Genomic DNA, 13,218 nt, shown 5'->3' with positions numbered 1-13,218 from the left:
TTCTGTTGTTATTTCAGATTTCCAGCATCCGCAGTATTTTGCTGCTGTTAATCAGTATGTTGCCTGGCCAGATCTGGTTTTGAGTAATGAAGCAGGATGAGTACATGACCTAAAGGTAGGAGAACATTTGAGAAATAGTGTGAAAGAGTGGGACCACAGAGACATGAAGAGGGACATTTGAGAGTGATGAAATGATTAATAAGTATTTCACAGAGGGAGGTGGAAAGCAGAAAGTTTCAGGGAATGTGGAAGACCCACTGGTGGATTCTTTAGCACCATTCCCGTTTGCAAGGACTGGTGGAAAATAATGGTTAGTGCCTCTCCTTTCACCTCTTCACACGGATTGGCAATTAGTTGAAAGTTAGGAAACAGTAGAGATAAAGGGAATATTCAGATTGGTGGAATGTGACAATTGATGTTCCGCAGGAATCCGTACTGGGGCCTCAGCTTTTCACCATATATATTAATGACTTGGTTGAAGGAATAGAGACTCGTATATCCAAGCTTGCAGATGACACAAAGTTAGAAGGAACAGTAAGTTGTGTAGATGGGAGCAGGAAATTACAAAAGGACATAGGCAGATTAACCGAGTGGGCAAAATAACGACAGATGGAGTTCAATGTGAAGCCATCCACTTTGGATTCAAGAAAGAGAAATCAGAATATTTTCTTAATGGTGAGAGACTAAGAGCTGTGGAGGAGCAGAGGGATTGAGGTGTCCATGTAAACAAATCACTGAAAGCTCGTGCACAGGTACAAAATCAATCAAAAAGGCTAATGGAATGTTTGTCTTTATCTCAAGAGGGTAGGAATGCAAAAGTGAGGAAGTGATGCTTCAGTTGTACAGAGCCTTGGTCAGACTCCAACTGGAGCACTGCATTTTGGGTACTGACGCTCAGGAAATATATATTGGTCTCGGAGGGAACACAGCACAGATTCACCAGAATTATATCAGGACTGAAAGGATTAAATTGTGAGGACAGGTTGCACAAACTTGGCTTGCATTCCCTAGAGTTTAGACGGTTGATCTAATCGAGGGGTTTAAAAAGGGGATTTGATAGGGTAGTTACAGAGAAATTATTTCCTCTGGTAGGAAAATTCAGGACAAAGGGCATAATCTTAAAATTAGAGATAGGCCAATTAGAAGTGAAATTAGGAAGGATATTTTTCCACAAACAGCAGTCGAAATCTGGAACTCTGTCCCTCAAAAGCCTAAGGATTCTGGGAGAGTTTACATTTTCAAGACTGATAGATTTTTGTTAGATAAAGTTATCAAGATATGGAACAAAGGTGGGTAAAAAGAGTTGAGGTACAGATCAGCCATGATCTAATAGAATGGTGGACAGGCTCAATGGGATGAATGGCCTACTCCTGTTTCTAATTACCACAAGCGGCTGTTGAAGCAGAAACTTTAATATTATTTAAAAGGGTATTGGATAAATATTTGAAAAGAATATAAAATAGAATGAAGAAAAGGCAGCAAAATAGGATTAGTGTACATAGGTTCAATTGGAGAAGCACCAGCACAGACAAGATGAACCGAAAGGTCTCGAACTGTGCTGCAATTTCTATAATTCTATCTAACGTTCATTCAGTTATGGTTTGATAGTTTTCACTGCATCAGCCAACAAGATTGTCGCCTTCAACCCCAAAAAATATAAGAGTAAATAAAAGCTAGCACTATAATATCATTAGGTTTAGAGTAGTTGCGGGAAAGGACAAGGAAAAATCAACAGTCAAGCTACTCAACTGGAAGAGGGCTAATTTCAGTGAGTTGAAAATGGATCTGGCCCAGGTGGATTAGAAACAAAATTTGTCAGGTAAAACTGTAAATGAGCAATGGGAAGCCTTCAAGGATGAGATCATTCGGGTGCAGAGTATGAGGGGGAAAGAAAAGGCATTCAAAGCTGGAGCTCCCTAGATGACTAAAGAAATTGAGATTAAAATGAAACAGAAAAAAAGGAGGCATATGATAAATGTCAGGTTAATAATAGGGTAGAGAATCAAGCTGAATACAAAATGGCAAAAGGACATAAGATGGGCAACTAGAATGTATTAGAAAAGATTAGTAGGTAACATAAAAGAGAACACTAAAGTCTTTTATAAACATATAAAGTGTAAAAGGGTAGGTGGGGCTGATTAAGTACCGAAAAGGAAATCTTGGAGGCAGAGGGCATAGCCGAGGTACTTAATGAGTAGTTTACATCTGTCTTCACTAAAGAGGTTACTGCCAATGTTACAGTAAAGGAGGTAGTAGAGAAATTGGATAGGATAAAAATAGATAAAGAGGTGGTACTTAAAAGGTTGGCAGTGCTCAAAGTATAAAAGTCACCCAATCCAGATGGGATGCATCCCAGGTTGCTGAGGGAAGTAAGGGTGGAAATAACAGAGGCTTTGGCCACAATCTTTCAATCCTCCTTGGATACGAGAGTGGTGCCAGAGGACTGGAGGGTTGGAAATGCTTCTCCTGCTTTTCAAAAAAGGGGAGAGCTACATCAGGTAATTACAGGCCAGTCAACCTAATGTCGGTGGTGGGGAAAGTTCTAGAGACCATCATTCGGGACAACATTAAATTGTCACTTGGTTAATAAATGACAGCCAACATAAATTTGTTAAATCATATCTGACTCGCTTGATTTGAGTTCTTCAATGCAATAACGAAGAGGATTGATGAAGGTAATGTAGTTGATAGTGTGTATATGGACTTTCAAAATGCGTTTGATAAATTGTTACCAAAATTGAAGTCCATAGGATTAAAGGGACAGTGGCAGCATAGATACGAAATTGGCTGTGAGACAGAAAGCAGAGTAGTAGTGCCAGGTTGTTTTTTGAAGAGGGGGGCGGGAGGGGAGTATACAGGCGTGTCCACCCAGGGGTCGGCATTAGGACCACTGCTCTTTTTCATATATATTAATGATCTGGACTTTGGTACACAGGGCATTATTTTCAAGTTTGCAGATGACACAAAGCTCGGATATGTAGGAAACAATGGGGAGGATAGTAGCAGACTTCAGGAGGACATAGACAGACTGGTGAAATGGGCAGACACGTGGCAGATGACATTTAATGTAGAGAAGTGCGAAGTGATGCATTTTGGAAGTATAAACAAAATGGTAGAATTTTAAAGGGCGTGCAAGAACAGAGAGACCTGGAGGTGCATAAATCTTTGCAGGTCACAGGTCAAGTTGATGCAGCTATTAAAAAAAAAATCATACAGGATCCTGGGCTCTATTAAAAAAAAGAGGCATGAAAGCAAGGAAGTTATGCTAAACCTTTATAAATCACTGGTTAGACCTCAGCTAGAATATTGGGCCTGAATTTACTGTCAGAGGCTTCCTGCGGGCGGATGCCTCCGAACTGCAATAAATTTACGCACCTACCTGATGGTCCTGGATCCATGGAGACTCGCGCCCCAGGGCCTCTACACATACGCCTGTGTAGAGGCCCACGTATCCCAGGGGTGCAAGCAGTTTGCAAGCGCCTCTGGGATCACATGGGCCGGCCCAACCAATCAGAAAGGGGGATTCCCATTATGCTTATGGAGAATCCATTTACATACGGAATCCCCATAAGCTTACTAGGAATCACCCAAAAAATACATGTACACAACCTTGAAATAAAAAAAATTACATGTTTAAAACTAATTAAAATACAATTTCATTAAACATTTAAAACAAAAATTAAATTTTTTGAAAAATAAATGTACTGAAAACATTTTTTAAAGAGCCAAAAATAACAAACTCATTTTAAAGGTTTTGAATGTTAAAATGATTTAAAAAATATTTTTATATTTATTTTCACCCTTACACTGGTAAAAGGCGGCCGTACACCTGCTTTTACAAGGCGTAAGAGTTTCATGGGCATTTGCTGGGCAAGCGTTGGGCAAATTGCCCAACTCTCTGCCAGCAGATGTCCATTTCCCGGGGATGCGGAGGATCTGACAAGATGATTCTGTGCACGCGCAGCCCATGCGTAAACCCGGAACTTGTGGGGCACTTAGAGCCGTATATGTGGTCATAGGCCCTGGTCCAATTCTGGGCACCACACTTTTAGGAAGGACATCAAGGCCTAGGAGTGGTTGCAGAGGAGGTTTACCAGAATGGTACCTGGCACAAGGGGTTTCAGTTATCTGGAGAGCCTAGAGAAGCTGGGATTGTTCTCCATAAAGCACAGAAGGTTAAGGGGAGATTTAACAGCGGTGTTCAAAATTATGAAGGCTTTTTATAAGAGTAGATAGGTATAAACTGTTTCCACTATCAGGTGGGTCAATAACCAAAGGACACAGATTTAAAATAATTGGCAAAAAAGCAAGGATGGAGATGAGGAGAATTTTTTTTTAAAACTCAGCAAGTTATGATGATCTGGATGCACTGCCTGAAAGGGTGATGAAAGTAGATTCAATAGTAACTTTCAAAAGAGAATTGGATCTCTACTTAAAAAGGAAAAAATTGCAGGACTATGGGTAGTGGGACTAATTAACAGCTTTTTCAGAGAGCCTGCACAGGCAAGAGGCCCAAATGGTTCTATGACAACATAAATCTAAAATTGTTATTCACTGGATTATGATTCACAATATTGATCTCTTATTATCTGCTTTCAGTCCCTTTTAAAGTGGTCATACTAGGTTTCTCGGTCCATTTCACTGAGGAACTGTTTGCTATACATTGTAGAATGCTACACTAAATGTAGCTTGAAAATAGAACAGATTCCCCATATTACCCTTGTAACATTACCGCACAAAGTTTGCGACAAAATAAATACATAACTTCTCGACACACCATTGCTCAAACTTTTCTTTGAGGATTAGATGGCACCGTGAGTTGGCACACGATCATTTCACTTCACAAAAGTTGGTTTCAATCCAGCCTAGACTGACGAGATGAAAATCTCCTTCGTCTGTTGATTTTAATGCTTCTGTGTGAAAATGAGTTTGGGAAGTCGCAATGCAGTTCCCAGTGACATGTGTCCCTAGCACTAAATTTGAAAAGAAAAAAAACTTGCATTTATATAGCACCTTTCAAGACCCCAGGACATTCCAAAGTGCTTTACAGACACTTTTAAAATGTAGTCACTGTTGAAATGTAGGAAACGCAGCAGCCAATTTTCATACAGCAAGGTCCCACAAACAGCAATGAGATCACGACCAGATAATCTGCTTTCAGCGATGCTAGTTAAGGGATAAATGTTGGCCAGGGCACCAGGGAGAACTCCACTGCAAAATGGTGCCGTGGGATATTTTACATCCACCTGACGGGGCAGATGGGGCCTTGGTTTAACGCTTCATCTAAAAGTTGACATATCCAATAGCAGTGTTCGCTCAGTACTGAACTAAAGTGTCATCCTAGATTATGTGCTCAAGTCTCTGAAGTGGGACTTGAAACCACAACCTCCTGACTCAGAGGCGAGAGCTACCACTGAGCCAAGGCTAACACTTAATATGGCATTAATTGGCACTGAATTTGAAATCTGAATGCAGAAGGGCCATAGAACCTCTGGTGTGGGAAACAAAAAATGGTCATGTTGGTGCAGCCTTCCTGAGGGTGGGGCTGTGGAGCCAGAGCAGAGGAGTCTTTACTTTCCATCTAACCAGGTTATGCCTGACCTAGGAGCACTTTATTCTGACACAAGGTGCCCAAAATGCAGACAGTTCCATTTCCCAACACCAATATCTCTAATTTTTAACAAATATTAATTTTTCTGTGTGAATTTTTAACAAGAATCACTGGAGGGGAGATGAAAGTTTGCATTACGGGCATGAACTGTCTGTTAAAGCTTGCATACTTACTCATTTTGTTTGGTTCTGAAGTACAGGAAACTTTGTGCTATCCGGAGGTGAGCTATCCGGCAAACTGGAGCCACCGGCAGAAATCAGGTGCCATTTTTTATTCTTCTTGTTTGTTTTCTTTGCTTTTCCCCCCCCCCCCCAGTCAAGCAGTGCAAGGTCTGTAGCTATAGCAACAGCTTTAGCTACAGACCCTTGCAGCCACACACACGAGTGTTTAGAAGCTGTTGCTAAGCAACATTGATTGTTGTCAGATACGGAAGAATCTCCGTATCTTTCAACATTAACTCTGGAGTGTACGGCACTTTTTAGGCAACGGCAGTAGCTCGGTCCCATCGGTGCCGGATAGCACAAAGTTTCCTGTAGCTAGATTCAAAGGCCTTCCCTGAAATGGTGAAAATAAAATGGCGGAGTACTAATAACTAGACCACTTGGTTGGGGCAAGAGAGGATCGAGACACATCACAGTGTACAACACTCAGATTTGGAGGTAGGGTTTGGTTGATCTACTTTATCAATTAAAAGACTTGTATATTACATGCACTTCTGTTCGCAAATCCTACATCCTGTTGGCGTAATTTCTGAGTAACACTTTTTAGGTCAATATTAATAATGAAAACTTCCTAGTTTAACACTTTAACAATGTGAAAATTCTATCTGCCTGTCACACTGTCGGCCATTTTGTTTTTCTCCTGAAATATGTTTTTAGTTTTTATAAATATTTGTTTAAATCTTTAACATCCATCATGTTTGTATTCTGTAACATTTAAAAATAAATGCACCCTATTTCTTCCAGCTTGCCAAGGGCTGCTTATTTCATTTTTACTTTATGCTTTAATATTGTTTTTGCCTCTTTTTAAACTCGGTTTTACAATTATTTTCTTTCGATACAGATTTCTTCGCTTTATAGTTAAAATAATTAGATCTTCAGGGTTTGCAGCCCTGCTTCCAGCTACCAGTTTCCTTATGATGACCCTGCTGTGTCCCGCTGCCAGTCTCCTTATTTCAACTCTTCTGCCTACCCAAACTCGCAGCTAAAAAGAAAAAAAATGGCCTGGATGCAGCTCCCCGATCGCAGTTGACAAAGATGATTAAAATTCAGTCCTGCTGTCCCCTCCGACACCCACTGCCCATTCGCTGCTCAGCTTTTCCCGTTGCTCACTTATGCCAGCTCAGTCCTGTGGCCCCCTGCTCACTCCACTTTTCCAGCTACCTAATCAGCTTTTTTTTTTTTTTTATAAATTGGCCCTGTTGACCCGTCTGCTCAGCCTGGAAGGGACTGCAGGGCCAGCTTGGCTCTGTTGGTAATTCTCTCGCCAGAGATCAAATTTTAGCCAGAGCATCACCACCAATGGCTTCTCTTCCTGTTCCATTGCCTCCGGAATCCGAGGATCTATCGTTGGGCCCCATCCTCAACCCACTTGCTTTCTTTACCATTGCCACATACTATGCTGATGACTTCAATAATCTATTTACCAGTGCCCCCAAAATCCCTCTCCTTTGTCATGCCTTGTAGAATATCATTCAGTTTATATTGCCATGTTTATTATCCTTTCCCAATCTCATGACTTTGCATTTGTCCACACTGAATGGCATCTGCCACTAATCAGCCCAGCTCCCCAATCTATCCATATCTACATTCCATCAGCCTATTCTCGTTTACAGTCCCTCTCAGTTGGTAATCATCTGCAAACGTGGAGATTTATTTCTATCCCCACTTCCAATTTATGCACATTACCGGTAGCAGCATCATCCGTTCTGATCCCCGAGGCACTCCATTCACTGCCCCATTCCATGTTAATCAGCTCCATATACAGCCCCGCCCACTGCCTTTGTTTCAGTCGTTTTTTGACTGTTAGAACCACTGTCTACGTCATGGCTTCGAACCTTGGATTATTACCTTAGAAAATTTATAGAACCTACAGCACAGCAACAGGCCATTCAGCCCAATTGGTCTCTGTTGGAATTTATATTCCTCACAAGCCTCCTCCCAGTCTAATTACATCTTCCCACCCTGTCCTCGTATCCCTCTATTCCCTTCTCCCTCATGTGTGCAATCAAAAGAAAACAAGGATGCATAAAAGTTAACAAGCAATAATAGATACCAAGGATGATAATGCATCCCTGACAACTGATAATTAGAGTCCCAGAAGTCTGCATCTGAAATTTTCAACTGTTCACCCAATCCCTACATTAGTGTTTAACCAGGATTATATTGAGGAGCTAGGCTCCAAACTGTGAATCAAGTCTTATTCACTTAAGAACTCAACTTCTAGTATGTAATTATCATTTTTATCCCCTCCTAAAAGAATCGAAATCAGTAAATGATTAAACCTCCATTAATTTTAATGTAAAAAGTAGAAGTAGATAAAGTGCTCCCTGGATTAGCGCTGAAAACGAGGTACTTATTGTTTACTTGTACTCTGGAAGGGCACATCCAAGCATCAGAAACATCAGTCCGATGGCTCCACCAAATGATAGGCTGATCAGAGCTGGAACATGTAAAGTGACAAAACACAAATAAGTAACCCAAATCAGCAGACATGTGAACTCATTACACACATCCAGCTCACTGCATATATTTATACACACGGGATATATTTCCTTCTGATCTCTAAAGAATAACTGCAAAATGCAGTGCTGATATAATCTGTTAAGCCTCCTTTTTGCTGTTACTATCTGTAAACTTTTCTTCAATTCAACGGTTAACAAACTCGATTTCTTTCCAAAGGTCCCAACAAAAGCAGGTTTCACTTGACAATTTCAGAGATGGTAAGCAGAGGGAATAAAGGGGCGGGGGGAGGAGACTGGAGCAATGGGGTGGGGTGGGGTGGTGAGAGAGAAAGGAAGGGGATGGGAGACAGAGAGGGGCGAGAGCCGCCGGGCTGACCCAGACCCGCCTCCGATTCACACTCGGGGGCGGAGCGCACTTTCCACTAAGCCGGCCGGCCGGCCGGCCTGCCCCCGAAACGCCCGGTACTGCGGCTCCGAACCAGCATCACAAAACCCTCAGCTCAGTCCCGCCGGGGAGGCACCCGCCTGTTTCCCGAGGCCGAGGTGGCGCCCCGCCTGAAGCTCACCTTTAATGCCCGCCATGGCCACAACAAACAAAACAAAACGGAGACAGATCCACTTCCGGGCTAAAAGTCACTCAGCGATCGCCACCCCAACAGGAGATACGTCACGAAATGACCCCTGCCCCTGGATTGCCTGAGGTTGCGCGCGCAACCAGCTGTCACATCCTCTTTCCCTCCCTCCTTTGTGTCAGATTGAATCTGTTCACTCAATGCAGGGTACGTCACACTCATTTTAGTGCCTCATTTGTGTTCTTGCTCAGATGAGCATCAGCCGTGGCTCAGTGGGTAGCACTCTTCCCCCCTGAGCCAGAAGGTTGTGGCAGTCACACTCCAGAGACTGGAGCACAAAATCTAGGCTGACACTCCAGTGCTGCACTGTCGGAGGTGCCGTCTTTTGGATGAGATGTTAAACCGAGACCCCGTCTGCCCTCTCAGGTGGACATAAAAGATCCAATGGCAGTGCAGTTATCCCCAGTGTCCGAGGCCAATATTTATACCTCAATCGACATCACTGAAAAACAGATTATCTGGTCATTATCACATTGCTGCTTGTGGGAGCTTGCTGTGCGCAAATTGGCTGCTGCGTTTCCTACATTAGAACACTTCAAAAAGTACTTAATTGGCTGTAAAGCGCTCTGGGACGTCTGGTAGTCGTGAAAGGGTCTATATAAATGCAAGTCTTTACTTTTAGGTGAGCTAACAAAAAGCTTTGATTTTCCTGCAGAAAACAGCTAATTGTCCTTTTTTCTACCATATTAGCACTGTGTAACACATTACAGACTGGGCGATCCACTGTGTAATTTACTGTAATTGAGTCTGCCCTACTCTCCTGAAGATGCTATGGCAGAAAGTTGCAGGGGTGCTTGGTATGAAAGCCCAGACAGTGGGTGTCAGCAGACGATTCATAGGGGGTCATTCGACCCGACTGCCTGCCTCTCTTCCACGGCTACGTTCGCGCCCGGGTGGCCCTGGAGACGGAGCACACGGTGTCCACCGACACATTCAAGGCCTTCCGTGACCGGTGGGCACTGGAGAGACGAGTGCATCATCACCCCCGGGAACAAAATTATAATTTGATTTGTTAAGGTTCCTTTCGTCTTTATGTTAATTTACAGTTTTTTATTTGCTGTGCCCCTTTAAAAAGGGGGCACATGGTTGACTATTTTTTATAGGCAATAGCCTATGATAAAGAGTCAGCAGACGATTCATTCATTGAATGTTACTCCAGCCAAATCAAAACAAAGGGTAAGAGAGGTCAGGTTGGCTGAATAGGGATAGAAAGATAAACTTAAAACCTCTCCACCACATCGCAACCCGTCCACTGCCTCGTGTTCTCAAGATTGCTTGTCTGAAAGCCAGTCTTAGATGAGCTGTAGTTTCGTCCAGTTAAACATTGGGAAGACTGAAGCTATCATCCCCCTCCCCAGCCATTGTCTCAGGCAAATGGAATTGGTGACGAGAGTAAGGAGATTGTGGTGGAAACCCCATGCATGATAGCTTCAACCTCCTCTGGACCCAACTTTTGTTTCTTTACATTGTTGTCCCATTGCCATCTCCTTTTGCCTTGCACCATCATCCCCTTTGTCATTTAATCCCTCCTGCATAACACCCTATCACAGACCTTCCCTTTTGTTCTTTCCTCCCCTCCCCTTTGCTTAAAACCTGTTACATCCCTAACTTTTTCCAGTTTTGACTAAAGGTCACTCTGTTTCTCTCTCCACAGATGCTGCCTGACCTGCTGAGTATTTCCAGCATTTTCTGTTTTAATTTCATGCTAAAAAGTGAACTAGCCAGGATAAACTGGAAAGAAAAATTGCCAGATAAGACTGAGCACAAACAATTGGAAATTGGGGGTGATGATGGTACAGGCCAGACATATTCCCACAAGCAAAATAGCTCCTTGGATGAGTAGAGAAATTAACATTAAAATAAGACTTAAAAAAAAGGTACGTGATAAATCTAGAGCTAATGAAGGAGGAGGAATGGTGGATATACTAAATTAGTTCTGTGCCTCAGTTTTTATAGAAGAGTACAGCAGTACGACTAACAAGGATACTACTGGAGGAGCTGCAACAATCAGATAGTGTAACTATACATAAGGGAGTACTGTAGTACTGAAAAAGTTGGTGGAATTCAAAATGCAAAAAGCCCCACTGGTATGTAGCCTAGCATGCTGAGATGTCAGAGAGGAAGTAACTGGTTCTGATCACAATATTTTAAACATCTTTAGATACGGAAGTTGTGTTAGATGACTGGAGGCATGCCAGTGTAACAATATTTAAGAAGAGCTACATGAGGGTAGTTTGTTGATAAAATAAAGTACACAGTATTAAAGGGAGTGTGGTAGCATAGACAGGATGTTAGCTAAAGGACAAAAAACACAGCTAGTGGTTAATTGAATGGTGAATAGTTCTTTACAAATATACGAACAATGACGGGCAGGTAAAGACCTTCTGGTCCATCGAGCCTGTCCCTCACAATTGTGGAAACTTGTGCATCACATAAGAACATAAGAAATAGGAGCAGGAGTAGGCCATACGGCCCCTCAAGCCTGCGCCGCCATTCAATAAGATCATGGCTGATCATCAACTTCAACTCCAGACGCACAGCAACGTGGTTGACTCTTAACTGCCCTCTAAAATGGCATAGCAAATCACTCAGTTGTAACTAACTGCTACGAAACATAATAAGATTGAAACCAGACGGACCATCGGGCATCAACCTCGGCACCGGCTACGGACACGGCAACGGCACACCCAGCCCAGTCGACTCTGCAAAGTCCTCATCACTAACATCTGGGGACTTGTACCAAAATTGAGAGAGCTGTCCCACAGACTAGCCACAGCCTGACATAGTCATACTCACAGAATCATACCTTTCAGCCAATGTCCCAAACTCCTCCAACACCATCCCTGGGTATGTCCTGTCCCACCGGCAGGACAGACCCACCATGGGTGGCAGCACAGTGGTATACAGTCGGAAAGGAGTGGCCCTGGGAGTCCTCAACATTGACTCCGGACCCCATGAAGTCTCATGGCTTCAGGTCAAGCATTGGCAAGGAAACCTGCTAATTACCACCTACTGCCCTCCCTCAGCTGATGAATCAGTACTCCTCCATGTTGAACGCCACTCGGAAGAAGCACTGAGAGTAGCAAGGGTGCAGAATGTACTCTGGGTGGGGTACTTCAATGTCCATCACCAAGAGTGGCTCAGTAGCACCACTATTGACCGAGCTGTCTGAGTCCTGAGGGACATAATTACCAGTTTGGGGCTGCGACAGGTGGTGAGAGAAACAACACGAGGGAAAAACCTACTTGACCTCGTCCTCACCAATCTACCTGTCGCTGATGCATCTGTCCATGACAGCATTGGTAGCAGTGACCACCGCACAGTCATTGTGGAGATGAAGTCCCTTCTTCACACTCAGGACACCCTCCATCGTGTTGTGTGGCACAACCACCGTGCTAAATGGGATAGATTCAGAACAGGTCTAGCAGCTCAAAACTGGGCATCCATGAGGCGCTGTGAGCCATCAGCAGCAGCAAAATTTTATTCCACCACAAACTGTAACCTCATGGCTCAGCATATCCCTCACTCTACCATTACCATCAAGCCAGGGGACCAACCCTGGTTCAATAAGGAGTGTAGAAGAGCATGTCAGGAGCAGCACCAGGTGTACCTAAAAATGAGGTGCCAACCTGGGGAAGCTGCAACACAGGACTACATGCATGCTAAACAGCGGAAGCAGCATGCTATAGACAGGACTAAGCGATCCCACAATCAACGGATCAGATCAAAGCTCTGCAGTCTTACCACATCCAGTCGTGAATGGTGGTGGACCATTAAACAACTAACGTGAGGAGGTGGCTCCATGAATATTATCCCCATCTTCAATGATGGTGGAGCCCAGCACGTGAGTGCAAAAGACAATGCTGAAGCGTTTGCAACCATCTTCAGCCAGAAGTGCAGAGTGGATGATCCATATCGGCCTACTCCTGAGGTCCCCACTATCACTGAAGCCAGTCTTCAGCCAATTCGATTCACTCCACGTGATATCAAGAAACGGTTGAGCGCACTGGATATAGCAAACGCTATGGGCCCCGACAACATCCCGGCTATCGTGCTCCAGAACTAGCCGCGCCTCTAGCCAAGCTGTTCCAGTACAGCTACAACACTGGCATCTATCCGACAATGTAGAAAACTGCCCAGGTATGTCCTGTCCACAAAAAGCAGGACAATTCCAACCCGGCGAATTCCCGCCCCATCAGTCTACTCCCAATCGTCAGCAAAGTGATGGAAGGTGTCATCGACAGTGCTATCAAGCAGCACTTACTCACCAATAACCTGCTCACTGATGCCCA

The 13,218-nt window shown here is 43.6% G+C and overlaps 1 protein-coding gene across 3 annotated transcripts in view; it reads right to left on the bottom strand.

Moving 5' to 3' along the window:
• Window positions 1-8,995, bottom strand: part of LOC147124153 (leptin receptor overlapping transcript-like 1) — a 49,107-nt gene extending 40,112 nt beyond the window's left edge. The window contains exons 1-2 of one of the 3 annotated variants that reach the window (XM_085982866.1): window positions 8,861-8,995; window positions 8,197-8,272 (exon numbers count right to left, since the gene is read on the bottom strand). In XM_085982866.1, coding sequence (XP_085838992.1) covers window positions 8,197-8,272; window positions 8,861-8,876 — 92 coding nt within the window. In that variant the 5' untranslated portion in view covers window positions 8,877-8,995. Of the gene's footprint in view, window positions 1-8,196; window positions 8,273-8,372; window positions 8,540-8,860 lie in introns of those variants that run through there. The other 2 variants (XM_085982845.1, XM_085982855.1) reach the window with 2 other exon arrangements.
• Window positions 8,996-13,218: the final 4,223 nt, after the last annotated feature.

The sequence above is a fragment of the Somniosus microcephalus genome, chromosome 1 (assembly GCF_052327205.1).
Source record: "Somniosus microcephalus isolate GS21.2 chromosome 1, FLI_Smic_1.0, whole genome shotgun sequence".
Taxonomy (NCBI): domain Eukaryota; kingdom Metazoa; phylum Chordata; class Chondrichthyes; order Squaliformes; family Somniosidae; genus Somniosus; species Somniosus microcephalus.
The sequence above is the reverse complement of the archived record's forward strand: the minus strand, read 5'-3'. Positions and strand labels throughout refer to the sequence as shown.